At 41.5% G+C, this 20,237-nt stretch overlaps 1 protein-coding gene and 1 long non-coding RNA gene across 8 annotated transcripts in view; both read left to right on the top strand.

The window, feature by feature from the left end:
• The window catches only part of TLK1 (tousled like kinase 1), a 68,838-nt gene extending 64,959 nt beyond the window's left edge, over positions 1-3,879 (top strand). For all 3 annotated transcript variants that reach the window (XM_051787399.1, XM_051787397.1, XM_051787398.1), the window contains exon 21: positions 2,125-3,879. In XM_051787399.1, coding sequence (XP_051643359.1) covers positions 2,125-2,301 — 177 coding nt within the window. In that variant the 3' untranslated portion in view covers positions 2,302-3,879. The remainder of the gene's footprint in view (positions 1-2,124) is intronic.
• A 552-nt stretch (positions 3,880-4,431) lies between these two features.
• On the top strand, positions 4,432-19,376 carry LOC127471072 (uncharacterized). Of its 5 annotated transcripts, XR_007904538.1 has the most exons (6): positions 4,432-4,865; positions 5,701-5,941; positions 6,201-6,473; positions 6,768-6,885; positions 7,505-7,600; positions 17,328-19,376. It is a non-coding gene; the product is annotated as an uncharacterized LOC127471072 (long non-coding RNA). The 5 variants fall into 5 exon arrangements; XR_007904537.1 differs by having other exon boundaries at positions 4,432-5,864; XR_007904536.1 differs by having other exon boundaries at positions 4,432-5,941.
• The last annotated feature ends 861 nt before the right edge of the window (positions 19,377-20,237 follow it).

Genomic DNA, 20,237 nt, shown 5'->3' with positions numbered 1-20,237 from the left:
ATGACCAGATGCAGAAGATGTGCTCTTTGAAAAAAAAAAAAGGCCAAGACAGTCAAATGCCTGTTCAAGTTTCAGCAACTAATTAAACATACTTAGATTTGGGACACAAGCTGCAAAAAAATTAGGAATATTAAGATTCAGTTTCTAAAGATTAAAAGGAAAGAAAACCTATTACTAGAGGCTGTAACTTCCCAAGAAAGTAAGTCTTTTGGGTACATAAACCTGCTGTTACAACTTGTGGTATATTTCTATTGGTTATATTTTCTAAAAGTAATGTTAGTGAGAGAGTTGCAGTTCAGGTTATGAAAAATTGGTTGAAGAATTGCAGTTATTACTGGTTTTTTATTTTTGGTTGAGGTTTTTGTTTGCTGTTTTTGTTTTTTCACCCCCATTTGGAAAACCTATTTCCTTCAATTGCAGTTGACAGATATGCATCATATAATTGATAACATTACATGTTAACAGTTTATATCCCTGTCTTTTAACTTTGCATTTCTTTGTCAGTAATAATTTTTATATAGAGGATGTCAGGAAAGAGTAGGCAGTTCAACATTGAGAACTGGCAACTTTTTGCATTCTCCGTGTATTTCATGCTCTGTTTGTTGGAAAGACTAAAATAAACTTCTGGTCTTCTTGTCTCATATTAACATTGCCATAATTGCTTTAAGAGAGAGGGTGAAATTATTCTCTGGTGGAAATGCTATAAAACAATTTCAGACTAACTTGCACATGCAGGCCATTTATGATGACTGTGTAGAATCCAAATTGGGTTTAGATTTATAGGCCTGGCAGTTGGAAAAGAGCACCTTGTAAACTGAAATTCTGATTTGGAAAACATGACTATGAAGTAGATATGGAACCTGAAAGGACTCAGTTAGTTTTCGGACTGCAACTGTCCTTTGATCCTCCTCACCTTTTCCTGTTTTGTGCCGTGGTCTCCTTTGCTTATCATTAGTATGCCTACAATGCCACAAAATCATGAAGTATTTTAAAAACATTATAGACACAAACTGTTACTCTGAGGATCTTGCAAATAAGTTTTAACGGTTCATTTGTTATGAAGGATTTATTGTGAAGAATTTGCTTAAAATTTGTAATGTTCAAGAACATGTGAATATATATTAACAGATGTGCATGATTTTTATTTTGTACCTTTTTCATGCTGGATATGTAAATGAAATTCTAGCAGGATTCTTTGTAACTTGTATCACTTCTTTTTTCCTTTAATCTCCATTTTTTAATTGGAGCAAAGAACAAAGAGCTGAACAGATTTATCGAAGAGATATGTAATTCTTTTAAATTAAGTTCTAAATTAAGTAATAATGTTCTAATCAGTTCTGTAGCAATAAGGATTTTCTGTCATTAAATGTTGAAGCCCAAGCTCTCGGGAGACCAGATGTTCTGTGTATGCTAGACATAAGACTGGACAGAAACTTTCAGCACAGAATGATTGGCATACACTGCATGGACCTAAATGTAGGATAACAGAGTGACTCAAGAACAGTCCTGAAGTTAGCTACAGAGTTTTTCAATTGATTAGGTGATTCTAAGCAGGTGGGATTGAGTTTTTCCTGGGAAGAGAGTTTCAGCAAGGTAGTAGTTTCTTAAATATTCTTCATTTTTGCTATACTGCATTATGGCACATGTGGAAATGCCGGTGTTTTCAAAAGTCAACTAAAGTGTTGAGATTCTGTCCTTGCATAATCTCTCTACTTTTCACCACTCAGTTCAATGGTTTTAGAAGCTCATTAGAGAAAGTATAAAGGTCTACTTTTTCATTCCTCTGACACTTGCTCTTGGTTTTTACTAGGCTGTTCAGGCACAACACATGCAGAATTCTAATTGGGTGAGGTGCACATTTACTTGTAAATGTAGTTCCTAAACATGGAAATATATATTTTAAATGTGATTATTTGAAGCCAATTAATTTACTGATGTTTTTTCTTTCTACCATGATGTTCCATTTTTTCATTTGGCTTAGCAGTTAAAATGTCATTTGAACTGAATTACTTAATAACAAGAATTTGTTTAAAAACTAGTTTATCCAGAAGGACTTGCATATTTGCCTGAAAGCAGAGGTAAGTATTTGGAATACTGGTGTAACTTTTTACATTTCATTTCTAGGCCTTTATTAGACGCTGTTTAGCATACCGAAAAGAGGATAGATTTGATGTCCACCAGCTGGCTAATGATCCTTATCTTCTCCCTCACATGAGGAGATCGAATTCTTCAGGAAACTTGCACATGACTGGGCTAGCAGCATCCCCTACACCACCTACTTCAAGCATTATTTCGTACTGAAGTTTCTCCAGCTGAGGAATGGGATGATACCTTTGTGTAGTTTCCTGATGCAGACTTGAGCTTGAAAGCATTTGAGTGTTTTTACACAGGACAAGTTTGATAACTGTGTTTTCAGACTGAAGTCCTCCTACATAGTGTCATTTGTATGATTGGAATGGATCATGGACTGTGAATAAATGTACCCTTCTGAGAAACACCATTAAACACTGAAGGATGACACTTCCTGTTACAACTAGCAGGTATACTGTGTTTAAGACTGAAGAAAAGGTTTTTAGTTTTTTTCTGGGGAACATTGTAAATAATCTTTTTAATACTTAAAATACATTTGGTGGATACTGGAAAGTTCTAACATGAAGGGTAGTTTTTCATTATTTAAATCTAAAAGAGTAGTGAGTAAATTTGAAAACACAGGAAAAATTTCGTGCCTGGTTATAAACTAAATGAACTGCCATCTTTCCAAGACACTGATCTTTTGAAACCAAAGTAAGGAGTGTGAGACGGTGAAAGATGTTCTGTATCAGATTTCTCAGTTAAAAGTAGAGTATTTTATTTGGCAACTCAGGCTTGTACCTCCAAAAATGTGGTGGTGTTTCATGAATTTAGATTGGAAGGGTGATATGAAATTCCTGGTACTTACTTCTCAAATAGATTGCTAATTTTGAAATCCATTCAGTTTTCTAAAAATACTACACTTGCTGTGGTATCAAAACTCGTGAAACCTTCCAGGCTTCTAATAAAAGCAAGCAACAGTATGAAACCAAATGCAAACAGGTCATGTATAATGTTCTATGCAGGAATAATGATAAATTCCCTTCTAGCTCTATTGTAAATTGTTGTACAGATGTCACATTTTCAGTTAAATTTCAGCAACTTATTCCTGTACAAATGTTTAAAGTATGGCTTTTTCTAATTGGATATTGTATTTTTTTTAAGTCTCCCTCAAGGCGCTTTTAATTGCTGCTAAATGATGTTGCTTTTACTTTTACAAAAGAATCAAATGACCTCCTTAAGGTGCAAGTCAACTGTACGTGTCAGAGAGATTGAGAGTAGGCAATCTGTTAACAATCAAGGCATGTCAAACAGATCTGTGTTGGCAATATACAGTACAGTTCTTTAACTCAGTTTATTGCGTTCTCGACCTGCAGAGCGCATTGATACTAGATGTAGAAGTTGCTCATGGTTATTCTCTATTTCTGGAAGTTCCTATCAACAAGGAAATGTTTCTTGTGGCTTGTACAGATATTTTAAAATGTGAAACATTTTCTAACTGCCTTGTATGGTAGAAACTTATTTTTCAGAACAGTGTATCTCTCTCCTGTTCACTATTCTTTTTACTATCCCATTCTTGATGCTGAATACCTATATGTAATTTTGTCCATGTTGCAGGAAGAGGAGGCTGTATTACCACAGGTTTTCATTTAGTATTGTACAGTTAAACTGTTGCTCTTGTTTCTGATGTTGCAAGCCATTTTGTTTTCATTGTATATAAAGAAACGTTAACTGTCTCTTTAAGATGCTGCTGAAATTGTAGAGAATGTAGCCAAAACAGTAATAAACAATGGCAGTTGAAATTTCAAAGTTTTCATGGTGTGTTTTTACATTTCAACAGAGGGCAAATCACATAACTGTATCACTGAGCTGCACTTAATTATTTAAAGCACACTCTTTGTAATTATACAAATACAATAATTAAGTAACATTGGAGGTGAAAGGGGAGGATTCCATGCAACTTAAAACATCTGTTGTAATGAAACTTCATTTCACTGAATAGATCTCACAGAAACAACTCTTAAGTATGTCAGTGATCCTTCTTTAATTCTTGAACTGTGGAATAAAATTAGTTTATAGAATGACTAGAAAATTAGACTCAAATAGAGAACTGACACTGCATCCTTTTCACTCTCTACGGCACGAGACAGTGCAGAGTGTGAGGAGAATGCTATAACTGTAAGCTCACATTAGATTTCATTCCATCTTATTCTGCAGGTGTCACTAACAGAATTTAAATCAACTGTTTTACCTAAAGAAAATATGTACAATTGTGTGACTGTTTTTATTTCTCTGGAATGTGGTATGGTTACCCTTGGAAAGGTAAGTTAGGCAATGTATCAGAGAACTACTAAAGTAACTGAGAATTTTACAGCTACCTAAAACTAAGAAGGTTTATATACAGTGTTGCTTTTTCTGTGGTTAGGATCTGGGAATAGGCTGTTGTGGCTAAGTACATGACATTTGCTTCAGCTTTACAAATGCATGTTTCTGAAACCTAAACACCCACTTTAGAAAAAGCTTCCTACAGATAAAAAAAGAGTCACCATCTCCTCTTTTGAATCAAAGTTTGAGGTTTTACCTCCCAATATGCACAGTTGTGTTTGTTTTAACATCTTGCAGTACTGTTAATGAAAATTTTGTATCCCCACATGTAGTCATTCTGTGGTCACAGGAAGATGTCTGAGTTGGTGTGTTTGGTGACTGCCATTCAGCAATTTGTGCTTGGGATAGAAGTACCCTTGAGACTGAGTCTAGAAACCTGAGTTACTGGAGGAGTTCTGGATCACTTCTAGGTAATTCATGTATCAGCTGTTCAGTCTGTATTTTACGCTCATTTTACTGATTTCAATGTGTATCATCTATCACTAGGTTTCCTAAGCTTTCTCCTGATTTAATGGCAGGTAGACAGAAGAAAGTAAGTTAAACTTCATCACACAGTTTTTAATGAATCTTGGAAATAAAAAGCTTCCTTTATTTTAAATTCATGAATACTTTAAATGTCTGCATTTAATGGAAGATTGTAAAATATTGCATTGCCGTATAATTAAGAAAAACCCTTTTACATATGAAACGAGTGACTGTGAGAGAAATTCTGCACTTGTAACTGACTGTAGTGCTACAGGTCCTTGCAGCCAGAGTTAACGTTGGTTGGCTTGTGCCTGGAAAGCAACCGTGTTTTGGCACTATTTTATTTTACTTATATTAGCACTGAATTTGTTCAGATTTCACTGTAGAACACTATTCACTTTGAACTTGGTCTACACCAGTTGGTAGATACCAGTTCCATGGAAGGTGGTTAATATTTTAATTTTCTGAAAAATGCTTTTAGTGCTCACAAGTAGTCAGGAAGAGCATCATGGCAGCTGTATGCTTGCCCAGGCACTGCTGACCACACCTGGCCAAGTGGAGCTCTGTGCTGCTGGGACTGCCATGGCAGCCCAAGCAGGTGACTGTGTGTTTTAAAATCAGCAACCCTGGAAAGGAAGGCATGTCCTGGAATTTGAAGCAACCTGAGTGCTCCTGCTCCAGCTCTGATGTCTCCCTGAATGTGAGAAAACCAGGTGTTTTTCTCTGAAGGCAGAAAGGGGGACCACCAGCCTGACTGATTCTTTCTTCCCTATCCCACAGCTCTCGCAGCCAAGCGGGACATGACACGTCCAGCCTGGGGAGGGGATGTAGGTCCCCAACAGCGCTGCTGCTTCAGCCTTGCTCTGGATTTCGACTTTACCGGGGCTGGAGCTGCTGCGGTTGGTGCAGAAGAGCCACAGCACAACAGGGCCCAAGCTGGGCAGGTCAATGGTGCCCCTGCTGCTGTGTTGTGTAGCAGAGTGGGACAGTGAGGGAAGGAGGGGAAGGAGCCTCCCAGGAGGTGAGAAGTGTCTTTGGGTCATTTATTTTTCTTCAAAAAGCCCTGAGGACTTGCTGCTCTTTTTCCAGAAGAGGGACATTGCATTGGGAAGGTCGACTGGAGAGCCTGACCTGGGGGAGGCGGAGAAGGCCTGGACAGAGTGTCAGGACAGGGACGGCCTCAAAATTTAGAGGAAACGTGTTTAGAGAGTTTCCTTATACTTTTTAAAGCACTTCCATCTTGCAATTGATGTTTAAAAATACTTTTTTCTACATGCCAGCTACAGTCAGAGGGAGGACTCTGGTTTCATTGGCAAGGGGTGTCGGGCAGCATGGACTGACTGTGTTTCCCGTGCCCAGCCCCACACTCGTGTACCAGCCAGCCCAACGTGTCGCTCTGCCACCACATCATGGGCACCAGGGCACTGTCGCATCCCATCGTGATCCTGCCATGGGCTTCAGGGTGTGAATACCCTTCCTGAGGCCTGGAGCATACCCAGCTCCAGGCAGCCATGGACTGTAGAGTTGAGGACTGTATTGTGTTTGTAGGAAAGGTAAGATTGCAAATATTTTCAGAGAAATTTTGAATAATCCAGTAGTTTCATGTCTTTGTGACCACAGATTGGTGAAAGGAGTCTAATGATAGGGAAACTTGCTGTTGGAGAAATTAGTTTTTTCTAAGTAATCAAGTCACCTTGCTATCTTTTCATTGTGCTCTGTTTCCTAAGCCAGTAAAATTCTGTGCATAAATCAAGGAAAAATGCTTTCCTTAGAAATCTCATTTTGTATCTAGTGTCTTGAGAGCTAATCAGGTATCATTAAGAAATAATGTGATGTTTGAATTTCAGAATTGTGCAGATATGTGAATATCTTCTGCTCTGCAGAAGCATGCACAGGGGCTTTGTCTTTGAAGAGTGAAGGAGATCAAAACCACCCTCAGAGGATGTGCTGCCATCAGACCAGCAGGTCAGCTAGCAAAGTGAAGTGTTTTCTTGCTCTTGTATGGAAGCTATGCCATAGTATTTAGCAGAGCAGAACTCTCCAGACCAATGAAAAAGTGTTTCCTGGGAACAGAATGCCATAGCTTCATCTCCAAGCCCCTGTTCCGTTATTGTTTCTGTTGTTGGGCTGTTGTACTCCCAGTGTTAAAAACAAGCAGTCCCTGGACATCACCCTTGTGTTTACTGTGACTCTTGGGAAACCTGTTTACCCATGTGCAGGGTTTGAATCAGCTTTGCAGCTGGCCTGGGGTTCTGGCTTCCTGTTATTTTTAGTATTGATGTATGGGGGAGTTGTGCAATTGTCTTCTCCAAGACTCGAAGGACAGTCCTTAGCAGAGTCTCTGTCTTCAGTATCGACCCCCTCTGCCCTTGGGCTTAGCACGGCAGAGGAACAGGACCTGCCAAATGGTCACATACATGGGGCTGACTTAGTGAGATGGTGCAGCTTCTTTCATTCTTCTGGATTTGTCCCTCTAAACAGCCACATGAAGAGTTATTGCACAGCTTTGTACATTTGCATGATGTAAAACTTTCTTCATGACAGAAATAATTACCCTAACCACTGCACAAATGGTTTGTTTCAGGCTTGCAGCTGTGGCTCATTGGCAGCTGGCAGAGCTCTCATCAGTGATTTGAGCACTGGAATACCTTCCCTGCATGTCCTTCTATTGCAAAACCAGGTAAGTAACATATTAGTTGGCAAACTACACGTGAGCTCTTGCCCATAGTGAATTTGGAGCATCTTATTCCATTGGTAAATGTCAATTCACATATATTTATATGAGATCACAGAATGTTGCTTGTAGAAGGTTGTATCAGGTGCTGAGCTAATCTCATAAATTGTCGTCTTAGAAGTGTCAGATGTCAGGACAGTTTTATGATTGAGCCCAAACATGTTCCAATCTAACAAATTAGCATATCATAAAGGTTATTGTCCTATTGCTCAATTAACAAACCCTGTATGGATAAAATAGAATTACTCCTCTGTCATCCTTTATCATCTGTCAGATTTCCTGTGTTTTTAATGACCCTCGTTCTTTTCCACTTATACTTTAATATATTGGTAAAATGAAAATCTTAATATGTAGGTAGTACATTAAACAAAACATGGTCCTAATGGCAAAAAGACTGTGGTTTTTTCTCCTTATCTTGGAGACCACTGAGAAGAATTCAGCTGAATTACATTGAGATTGCTTTTCTATTTTGGGGCATGCTTTGGTGTGTTCTGTTAACATCAGGCAGCAATGTGAAGGCCTCTTTTTTTTTTTATGTTTTGAGTGAGGCAAGTCATGTTTTTCTCCCTTCTGGTTTTGCAAAGCATTACTTAGGTTGCAAAGGATTTTGCTAGTTTTGTGCTAAGAAGCAACACAAATGGGGCACAGAGATCGTGAAGAAAAGCCAATATGAGCCATTCCTATTTGAAAATGGGGAAAAGCAACCAAGAGTCAGGTGGGCAAGGCTCCAGACAGATGGTGTGACTGAAATGACACTTCAACTGTGTTCATTTGGATAACTTGCACTGTGTCCAGAACATTTTCAGACTCTGCCGCTCTGCACTGGGGGGATAGAAGGTGAATTGCTGTAATGGCCAGTGGCATAGTTTTACATTGTGTTTCATATTTGGACATACAGAAACCAAACCCAGGGCACAAGGGGAAAAGTAGTGGTGCCTGAATCATCACAACTTTGGTGCTTATAGATTAGCCTCAGACTAAAATCAGGGAGGTATATCAAAACTCAGCTTGCCACTGGAGATCTGCATCAGACACACTGCCAGCAGCCCAGGGAAGGAGGCACCCAGTTTCCCAGTGCCCACTAGATGGCAAAGCAAGGTGCTCTACTGAGACTGCTAAACACCTGCTTTACCTGTCTGCACCTCACACTGGCACGACACAGAGCGTGGCTGTGGCAGTATCAGAGCCACAGATGCTGTAACTGAGTGGTCAAGACTGCTCATCCCTTTGGGATATTGGATGAAGGCTCCTCTGCCTTCAGCAGGCAGAGGATTTAAATACTAAAGACTCTAATTTTCCTAGAAATTGGCATGGGGAATTGGAATTCAGTAGCATTGGGCTGTACTTGTCTATTGACTCAACAAATGCTAAGGGAAACATGTTTCTCTTATAGCTTATGTAAAACAGGAGGAGGAATAGTGTGTAACAAAGTGTATTGGTTTGAGACAATTTGTGTGTCTGGATGGAAAAATGCTATTTTATGGCTGCTGGACTAAAGTCACAGATGGTGGGAGAATTATGGTGCTCTTGGTCTCGGTTTAACATCACTCAGTTTAACACTCCTAGCTGGAGATAGGGTTTTTTCAGTCAGTGTAAGCAAACCCAGGGCTCACCCCTGAGCCCTTTGCACCCAACAGCCTCCCTTGCCTCCAGACCAAGGAGCACTAGCTGTGTGCTAGGTCTCATCAGCTGGTGGACCTAGGTGAAAATGCAACCCTGTTTTTGGCTGGCTTACCTCTCAGCCAGGAGCAGGAGCTGACCTGAGGCCCCAGGCAGTCACACGAGTGCAGGCACCAGTGCTGGGAAGTGCTGGTGTGAGCACCAGTGGGCGTAGCGAGCAAGGGGAGAGACTCTTCTGGAAATGGCAGCATCTTAGCTTGGTGCAGGACAGGTCTTCCCTTTCAGCTCAGGTTGCTCTGCTGCCTGCCTGTCCTTCCCCAGAGGCAGGCTTACCCTCACAGCTGAGCTCTGGCTCACTGGCTTTCCCTCAGGAGAAACATCTCTCCTAATGGGGACAGTTGGCTGGCTACCCTTCCAGTGTTCTCGAATTTTCATTGTGTGGACATCTTGCCAGATACTCACAAACAACTTCCTTCTCCAGGCATGATCCAACAGTGTGCTGTATCCAACTGAAACGACAGGGGAAATTCAGACACAATGCAATAAAGCAACTGGAATTTGTTTGTCATAAACCCCAAGGGCATGTTCTCATTAAAGCAATTAGTTGTATCCAGCAGTTATGTTCTTTCATGTTTGCATTACACCCTTCTAAACTGCCAGAGATTAGGGTCTGCTTTCAGGGTTGTCTCTGGGTCTCTGCTCATAGACTGACAGGGAGAAAACTTTTCAGGCAGGGCTTGGAACAAAGAGCATTCCTTCACACAACAGCTATTAATCTTACCCTTGCGGATGGTATGCGAACTTCATTCATGGACTGAAATCAGTCGTGGGGCAAAGGGGTGAGGAGAGATTATCTCTCACCTGACAGATAACAGCACAGATGTTGTGCAGCAGCAGGCAAAACCACTAGTAGGAGATACAGGAAACATCCCTCTGCAAGTCAGCACCACTTTCCGTAGGGCCCTCAGGTAGCTGGTTAGTTTGGTGTTGCTTCTGTGCCATCACACAAATGCTTGACTAAGCAAATGCCTTTTTAGCATATGAAAGATGTAGCACATGGGCCATGCTGGGCTACGCTGTCCAATGCGGGATTGCACGGAACCAAAAATTCCAAGAAACAGTAACAGTCACAGCAGCCACCATGGAGATCTGGGTGCTACCAGCATATAAGCCCTCAGTGCCATTTCTGCATAATTATCTCCAGGGAGTAGGAGTTACAAAAACCCACCATCTTTTTAAAGCATTCCCTGACTAAACTAATGTAGGAAGAACCTGGTATTCTAATTATCCCATATCCCACGGTTACTAAAGTGTAGTTGCTCTACATCCTGCATGAATTCAAGCATCTGAAGCTCATATCTAGTACTGCATCTATGTTCATTATCCTTTGGACACCCAAAGCTAAGGCAACACTGAGCATCAGATGCCTTTGCACACTGTGACTAAGCAATTACATCTGTTCTTGGCAGATACATACCAACCCAGGATGCAAGCGTAAAATGCTTTCATAAGTGAAATAAACTTTAATTTTGAGAGCAGTAAAATTCTCACTCAATCAATAATCCTTATATGTGGTTAGATTAATTAATAGTATTTCTGAGTCAAACAAAACCACTGTTAAAGGATTAGCAAAGACAGGCAGCATCTTTGCACTCACTGTGCTTTTAGAAATGCTGATGATGTTTTCAAATCTTTGCCTTTTCAGATGTGGCTTCTTAACACTGCATTTTTAATCAGACTTAGAAGGGAAAGAGGTGTTTTCTTCTTTCCTGCCCCATTTCTTTCTTTTAGAATTGTCTGGTGCAGAAGTGCTTGTTTAAACCCCACCTTTCTCAAACTGAAGAGACATCCTCATTGCTCTTTTGGACAGGTGCACTGTACATGGCCTAAGAGTAGGCTTTCTTTCGGTGGGCAGAGAACTGGCTCTGGAGGCATTTTCTCCAGGAGAAAGGAGTGGGTCTTTTCTCTTTCTCAGCTGAACCCCTTGGTAGAAGACACAGATTTACAGTGGCTTTCTAGAATCCTGCTGAAATCTTATTGTGACTGGACAGAGTTAGAAATAATATTTGCTACCAGGTTTGTAGTAGTAAATTGGTAAAGACATAAAAGTTAACCCCAAAGAGGGGTGGATTGGGTCAAATGCTTGACCAAGACTGGGGAGATAAGACCTGAATTCCTGCTAACTTTGGTGGTTTGCATTTAAAGAGATAGATAGATAGATAGATAGATAGATAGATAGATAGATAGATAGTCAGACACATGCACACATTAATACATCCACACAAGTGTAGAGGACCAACCTAAACATGTTTTCTTTCAAACATTCTGAGCATTGTTACAGGGAAGGTGATCAGAGGAGAGGGTCCCGTGGAGGAGGGGCAGAGCTGTTCTGAGACAATTCCTGCTCCACTTTGAGACTCGTGCTCAGTATTCCCCTAGCTCCCTTCCTGGAGAAGGGATGACTGGGCATGCATGAAAAAAAAGGCACAGAAAATCTAGTTTACATAAGAGGCGTGCACCAGGTCAGCTATAAAAGGACCTCTTCCCTCTCTCTTTTTCCTCTCTTTCTCTTTCACTCTCATGGTTTATCTGAGCTCTGGACCATCCATGAGGCAGGACCAACACAGGACCTAAGGACTGATGGTATTCTTTATTTTCTTCTATTGTTTTGCTTGGGCAAAGCTCAGCTATCATATTCTACTCTATACTCCATACTGGAACTTATTGTGGGAGTGGGGACCTTGTAGAGGTGTGTGTAGAGGTTGTGGCCTGTGAGTCAGCACCTTCGTGTAATGGTGTGTTGTGGCTGTGTGTCAGCACTTGGATTGTGTGTTGCAACTTGTGAGCCAGCACCTTTGAGGAGTTTGTTGTGGGAGTTGAGAACTTATTGAAGTGTACTGTACAAAATTGAGGGCTTGTTAGCCAATATCTTTTGTGGAAGTGAATTGTAAGAATTTAAGTTCTTGTTAGCCAACACCTTTTTAGTCTAAACAGGGGGCTGGTTGCTGGAGTTATGGAAACTGTACAATGAAAGTATGAGTTCCTGACACATGGTCTGGTGCCTTTGTTCAACTTGATGAGAATTTATAATGAACATCATGCCCAGTACCGATGGGTTGTGACAAGAGCATATTGAAAATATACTGCCTCTGCCATGTTAAGAGTATAGGAATCTGTATCAGGGACTCCCTCCACATGTTGACACAGACCCAGCACAGGAAGCTGAAAAGTCAGCTGGGACCTCTGGACTCTCACAGCAATGCAAATATCAAACATAAGCCATTGCTTAACCAACATTTTTCACTTACAAGGGATGAAGTGTCAGCATGTGAAACTCAAGCAGACAGGTCCTTAAAACTGTTGATCTTATAGGAGAGAGAAGTATTAGATGTGGAGAGGATTGCAACAGTGGAAGCAAACACTTGCCCCTGTGAATTTGTATGAACTATATTTAGAATTTGAATCCAAGCATAATTAAACAGTGCTAATGAGACAGAGGGAGTTATCTTCATTTGGTGTATAATTCGTGTCACTGATTTCCTCATTCATTTTTTCCTAGATATAAAGCCTTCTTGTTCCAGTGAGATTAGAGGGTAAAAGATACCCTGCAGAGAGAAAGTATGTGGCCTGGAGCTAAAATTCAGTTGGAAGCCTTTTAAGGGATGCTACTTTCTTGATAGCATCAATAACTGACAGCAAAGACACCTGTGAGCATGTAGCCAACAGCCAAGCAAGGCACTCTTTTTGCAGTGTACCCTTGAAAAAATGCACACAATATTACAAAGACTATAATGGGGAAGAAAAGTCCACCCTTTCCAGTGAGGGAAACAAAACACTGTAAGAGTTTTAATAGTTGTAGGTATATAATCCACCATTATCAACTAAAGTTTGAATTCCTTCTCAAGAATATGCTCCAACTCATCCAGGAATGTGAAGCTTCCATAGGAACTCCAGGTGACATTTTATGGTGGGCAGGTCTGGGTGAAAATTGGTAATGATCTTGCTCAACTTAAGCAGCTCTGAGCCCATAACCAGAGCAGCAGCTTCTGTTACAGCTCTGTGCCAATAGCTGATTATATTGCTGAGCAGAGGACAACAGCTACCTGTAGCTGCAGGGGCTGGACACTTTCTTTGACCTAGTCAAAGCCAGTAAAGAAGTGCAGTAGGCAAAGTCAAGTCACCAAAGTCCCATTTTTGCTTTTCAGTTGTGTCTTTGGTTGGACTCAGGCTCCTTTTTATTATGCCTTAAATAGATACAATTTTTTGGAGGTTTTATTCTACATCTGTTGCTGCAAACAGCAGCAAAATCAACTGTTTCCTGAGAGGTGGCACAGTAATGACTATGACTGTACATTTCAGTGCTGCTATGCATGCCAGGGTGCTTGTGCTTATTGGCTCACAAGAGTGCTCAGAAGCATCATTCACTCAAGACTTTGCTGTGCATCACATCCTAGTGGAAGTGCTTGCAGCCAGCTGGAATCTGTTCTCAATGACTGCCTGTAAAGATTCTCCAAACCCTGCTCCCTCCAAAGTGACCACCACTAACCAAATGCCTGTCCACCCACGGAGCCAAGCCAGTTCAAAGAGGAGCATTACAGTGTCTGTGAGCAAGCTCTGCTGGATATGAAGAGGATAGAGTGAGATGAATCCCACAAAACAGCAAATGTTTTTCATCTTATTCCAGTAATTCAGCACAGGCTTATTCTTTGGGTTGCTAAACCCAAGACTTTGTTTTGTCCTTTTCTGGAAGGGGATTTGAACACTTTCCTGCTAAGACTGCTATGCAGATTAATCTGAGACAGAGGAATTATTATAAGTATTTGGTCTCAAATTCCCTTTAAACAATTTCACTGGACCACTATGACTATATCACCCTCTGTAAATACCCTTCACTCTTTTGGAGGCTCTCTTGACCACTTAGAGCCCTGTTGCTGTTCCATAAGGTGAGATTTGCAGCTGTCCTTCCCATTCACCACTGCTTAGCTGAGCTGTTCAGTCAGCCCTCTGGCTACTCATTCATAGTCAATAATATTGGGTTTAACTTTCCAGCAGAACAGATCGTTTTAGAAGTTGTTCTGCACCCCAGAGAATATCTTCATCTGCTTACATATTTCACAGAATGGCATGTCTGCTCTTGCTGCTTTTTCACAGTAATAGTCCAGGTGTTCAAGCTCTCAACGCTGCCTTGTGGTTGAACAGCAATGAGAAACACCATTGGTAACCAGAGCTGAGAGCAGCAGCAAGTAGAGCCGCTCCACTTGTGAACAGTCCAGAGCCACAACTTGTCCCTTGAGCCCAGCTGAAAAGGTGCCCTTTTGCAAAAGGAGGATTTCTTTCTGCCTGAACTGTGAAACAGAAGTCCTGACTGGCTACAGCCATAAAAAAATCCCATGGCTCTCAAACTATCAGTGACTGAAGTCTTATCAAATTTGAGAAGTCTTGTCACTGCTTTCTGCTGCTTGAAACATATTTTTCAATTATATTCCTTTTTAACCATCTTAGCTTAACTGCTGAGGAGTCCCACTGTCAGGATTAAACAGATGTTTTATTTCCTGCCAAAGGTGGGTAAAATAATAATCACCAGCTCTGCCTCATTGGCTGCCATGTGGTCTGGAAAGGTGCCATATGCCCAGCACTCAGAGACTGCTGCAGGCAGGAGGCTGGGGGCATTATTTATTATTTGCCTAATCAATTTAAATACTATCTTTCTTTCAGAAAGTACATTTCTAGTCTTTATAAGGAGTAGTGTAGAGGACTCATCAAGCACCCTCCTCTAGTGAAGTGTACCTTGTGTTTAAACAGCCAGTATTCCGCTTGCACAGCACATGGGGCTAGAAGCAAAGACCTTGCACTTGAAACTGCACTGTGCTCATGAGCTGCTCTCAGCATCGCAATCAGTTGTAGAGGTTGTTCAAATTCAGCCCCGTATGCAATAACAACAGTTTTCTATTAATACTTTTGAAGAATTTCCTTGAGGAGAGTGTGGTACCTCTCCTCCAGCATGCAAATGGTGTGAGCACAAGCAAGCTGCTCATTGCTAACCTGCCTCTCGAAAACTGCTGCTGCACCTTCACAGTGACAGGATGTGGTATCTCAGGTGTCAGGCCTGGGGCAGTGTCTCCCACTGGCTGACTTGTGATCCTCTCTGCTGCCAGCCCTCGTGTTCTACAGGAGCTGCAGGGCTCTGAGGTGAGCACTGGCTGCGGCTGAGGGGCAGGGTGACCAGGCTGTGCAGAGCATTCCAGGTAGTGCATGTGGGTGGTGACTTGCTCTCCTTTCTTGGAAAGTCAGAGGAGAAGTAGTTCAAAAAGCATGGGCACTCGTCATGTGAGGATGGCAAATGAGGAATCCTAGGCAAGAGGTGACAGTAGGACCCCTCTGCTCTGTGGAACAGCCAAGCGGAGTGCCAAATGCAGTGATTAGTAAGAAGAAAACCATCTGGCTTCTGTCCTTTAAACAACTCTCTTTCAGCATCTCTCTTCCTATACACCACAAGAAATCTCCCTGTGTTTTTAGCAACCCTTTCTAGCCTTTCTGAATCATACTACAAGGCCCCATCTACAAATGACAGGGAGAGTAAGGTGAAGAGAGAAAAAAGGGAGGAAGATGATATAGTGGGCAAGAATCTGAGATGCCTTCAGACCTTATCTTGAAATATTACCTCTGTAGCACCAGTTATGGCAGCAACCACCAAGGCAGCAAGTCCTTTAGATCTGGAGCTGGTAATGTACTTGTTGAGGGATGGTGTTGAGTTTTCAGAGGCAGAAGTCTGTAGGCTGACAGGTAGGCATTGCGAGGACAGGAGTAAAGGCTGATGCAAGCACTTCTGAAAATTGATGAGAGACTGAGGAGCAGACTATAATGAACTCCAGCAGTGGGCATCTGCAGGTAAGGAGGCACGAGCACGCTTCCGTATGAGTGATGTATGGCAGTTTCCAAGGAGGATTTGAAAAATATTTGGTTCAGTTCCTCAAAGTTCTTAATATTTCACCCTGAATTTGTCAGTCTTCCTATCCCTTTATGATGTGTACTTTTAGGCTAAAAATATTCAGAAGCACAATGCAATCCATAAATACATTATTTTTGTTACTTTTTTTGTAGTTAGGAATGAAAATGGCCAAGAACTGGGTTAGGAACAGTAAGTTCCTTTTCATTATTAAACAGTTAGTGCCCAGAGAGCAAGTGTGGTTTTGGGTTGTGGGGTTTTTTTGTCTTCTCTCTGAATAGGTGTTACTGGTAAAATGAGTAAGAAATCTGTTTCAAATAAAAATGTAACCTTGGAAAAAAGGCAACTTTTTCACAAAGTCATTAATTTCCAGTGCCCAGCATGTTATTTGGCAATGCACAGATTTCCAGTTGGTTTCTATTTTCTTAGAAGTTGTGGTTGCTCTCTTAAAGGATTTTACCCAAGTACTGTTATATGTAACAAAAACATATCCTATTGTCAGACTTCTGAGCCTTAGTAAAGCAGTGTCACTGCCTGGGACCATGCTTGTTCTGTTTCATGTGAACATATATTTACCTGAGGGAGTAAACAGTATTGTGAAATAGCTTCTCATATCTTTTCTTACAGTTCTTTTAGCATCATAGCTGATAAAACTTCACTGATGCCTAGTAACTGTTAATACCGAGCTTTTATTTGTAAAAATTGCAACTTCTGTTTACAAGTTCTAATGTTTCTTGAAGAAGTTGCACTATTCCTCTGATCTAGCTTCAGTTCCCAGATTCTTTCCTTAATTTGTGTAAACACTAGCATGGGCACAGCTCCAAGCCCATAAAGGGGTACTTAGAAACACCAGGATGGGAAGTTTAAAATCTTCAGTTTGTTTTTAAATATTATTTTGAAGACTTGCTAAACAAAATTTCAGGGAAAGTCAGCTTGAAAGATAAGAGTGAGATTTGTAGCAGGATGATCACTGCTAAGTCTTAGCTACTGAATTGTCTGTATTCTCTCTCTGTACAGTACCAACAACTGGAAACTACTTCTCTTATACAGGTGAAAATGTAGCGGTGTTTGCCAACAATTTGCTATTTGTGTCTATCATTCATTTAGGAGCAAGAACACTGAGATGAACCATTTGTTCATGAAAGCTGCCAGCAGAGGATGTGGCTGATGAACTGTGAGGGCTGGGAAGAGATGTCTCCAGGGAGCAGGACCCGGGCAGTGCTGTGTCCTTTCTGCACACGAGAAGGTCCAGACGAGTCGACTCTCAGTGAGACCCATTACATCCAGCGCCCCTGATCAAACCAAAGCCCATAGCTCTGCATTGCTTTTGCTAATACTATAATCATCCATTGCAGGCTTTTCTTACATAACTAGCAAGTCTATGTTGACTACAGGCTTTGCAGCTTGAATTCACTCATGCTTCCTATTTTTTTAGCTTCTGTTGGAGTTTCACAGCTCACCTAACCTGCAAGGGCCACGAACAAAGTAAGTGAATATGCACCACTTGCTGGCAGAACAAACAATCCTCTCAGACAACAGGATTGTTATTAAAACGGGTTGTTTTGTTGGCAGAATAGGCTTTCCCTGTTGCCAGGGGTTGCCCAAGGTGAGCCTGACCTCTGTGGTCTCTGAAGCTCTCTCTTGTGGGTGAGCTGAGCAATGCTGGAATGCAGCATTTAAGATGGATTAACTGCGAACTTAACACAGGAAACAGTTCAGAGAGAGTAAAAGTATTACACTGCAGAACTAAGGATGAAACATAACTTTTGATCCCATAGGACACGAGTTCCAAGGCTGAGAACATGATTATTTGATAAGAGTCACAGTCATCTTGTCAGTGCAAGTAATGTTTGCAGCCTCCTCTTAAGGCAGAATTCTACCTTTCCAGGTGCAAGGAAGGGCAGTGGAGAGGCAGGCATGTGGCCAGTGGAAGATATGTGTCTGCATTCTCCCACTGTGAGGGGAGTAACAAAACCATGGACCCTACCTCACCCTTTCCACCCAGAGCAGGTCCCCACATGCCAGGTCTGTCGCCTTTGAACTCTTAAAGTCTTGATGCAGTTTCACGTGCATCGTAGCACAAACCCTGCACTTTGGTACTAACTTCAGCTGAAATCATTTGCACAGACCGGTCCTAAGAAACACCAGTCATCCACCCAAGTGAAATTCTGAATTGCTGGCCACACCCTGGCAACATAATGTATTCATATGGCCTAAGGATCAACATGAATTGGGGTTTCTGGAAAAGGATATATCTGTTCCTTGCTCAGCTCACTAGCTCTCTAGCCACTATCCGCAAATCTCTTTGATACTCTGTAAAATGGCAGATTACTACCCTTTAACTCTTTCACCAGGGCTGCAGGGCCAAACTGCTAGAGATTCACCTGAGCTACATGGAGTTTTCTGTTTGATTGAGGTAAGTGGTTTGTTTGGTTTTGGGGCTTTTTGACGTTAGTATTGCACCTTAAATATTCCACTTTGAAACTGTGCTATGGCAGGTGTTGGCTCTCTATTACACTGCAGCTAAAAACCCAGTTTCTACCACAGATGTTACAGGCAAATCAGTTTGAAGATTTTTGTTTCCTGAGCTAAACTACCATTTATTAGCTAGAGTTATTACTAGAAGGCACAGCACAGTGCATGACACTGTGCTGGGCTGCACAAATATGTATTAAGCCCTGGACTACCATGAAGAATGTACAGAGTAGGATTACAAGCATGACTTAGTTATGAACTACAGACACTTAAAAATGAAGAAACACTTTTGCAGTCTGATTCTTGCCTACCATTACAGGATTCAAATCTAAAATGCAACTGATTCTAGGTGTCTAAGTCCAAATGAAGAACCAAAACCTCTGAGCTTGGTGCCAATGAGGCCTCCATGTTATGGAGTGATTGTGAATACATTTATTTGACTAGTACAGACAAAGCCTTATATAATTGAGGAAAACAGAGCTCTACCCTCAAACATCCTTGATCCTTATCCTGCCCCCTTCAACTTAATTTGATAATCAGCACTTACATCACAGAGAGTTTGGAAATATTATCCACGCCTCTCCTTCAGCATTACACTATGTCAAACGAGTCCCTGCCTGTAAAGATCTGCTTTCTTCAGAACTTTCACCCAGCCCCATGATTAGCTTGGCTTAAGTCAGCAAACACTCAGCAAAACTGGAACTTGGAAACAGCTTAAGCTCAGCCTCTTTTTGCCTTCAGATCCATTGGTTTTACAGTTCTCAAGCATCATCATTCAGCATCCAGCTGGCATCCATTTGACTACAGTTGCTGCAGGAGGAGTGGGAACCAACCACCATTGTTGCCGAGTTTTATCCTGTAAATTCAGCCAAAAGAAACTGGTGCGCGCCATCTCGTGGCCCTGCACAGCTACTTCCCGGGAACGAATTGAGCTCCAACTGTGACAGGGAGGTTTAATGTGAACAGGATTTAAAAGATGGCTGTCAGCAGCTCAGAAAGAGCCCACTATATGACCATAGCTATGAAACTTCCACCATTAGCACTTTGTCCACACTCCTGCCATGACCTTGCAGCCTGAGCAGCTGTTTCCCAGAGCAGCAGCAGAGCATCAAGCTGCAAAAGGCACCTCTTCCACATGTGCTCACACACTGTTGAGACAGCCCTCCCCTCACAACAAATACAGTGAACAGCACAGCCCCAGAGCAGCCTTTGGTGGAGCAGGAAATTACCTTATGCATTTCAGAGTAGGTCATACACTTTAATCATTCTTGATTACATGCAAGGTTGGGGATGTTCATGGTACATCTGTCTTCATCTGCTCTCAGTACTTGTTAAAGAACTCTATGTGTCAATGCTTTAAATAAAGCTAATGTGTCTCTTCGTAACTGTTCATTAACAGCTGGATACATGAACTCATGGAAACATCAGCTGTCAGTCCCTTGATGTATCTTAAGTTCCTATTCCTTCTTACTCCCTTTTTTTTTTTTTTTTTTGAGAAAAACAAGTCATTAAGAGACCCTTGCCAGAAGTGATTAAGGTATG

Source organism: Manacus candei, unplaced genomic scaffold (genome assembly GCF_025592945.1).
Source record: "Manacus candei isolate 608988 ecotype Guabito, Panama unplaced genomic scaffold, ASM2559294v1 h1tg000023l, whole genome shotgun sequence".
NCBI lineage: Eukaryota > Metazoa > Chordata > Aves > Passeriformes > Pipridae > Manacus > Manacus candei.
This window is presented reverse-complemented; position numbering and strand designations above follow the sequence as displayed.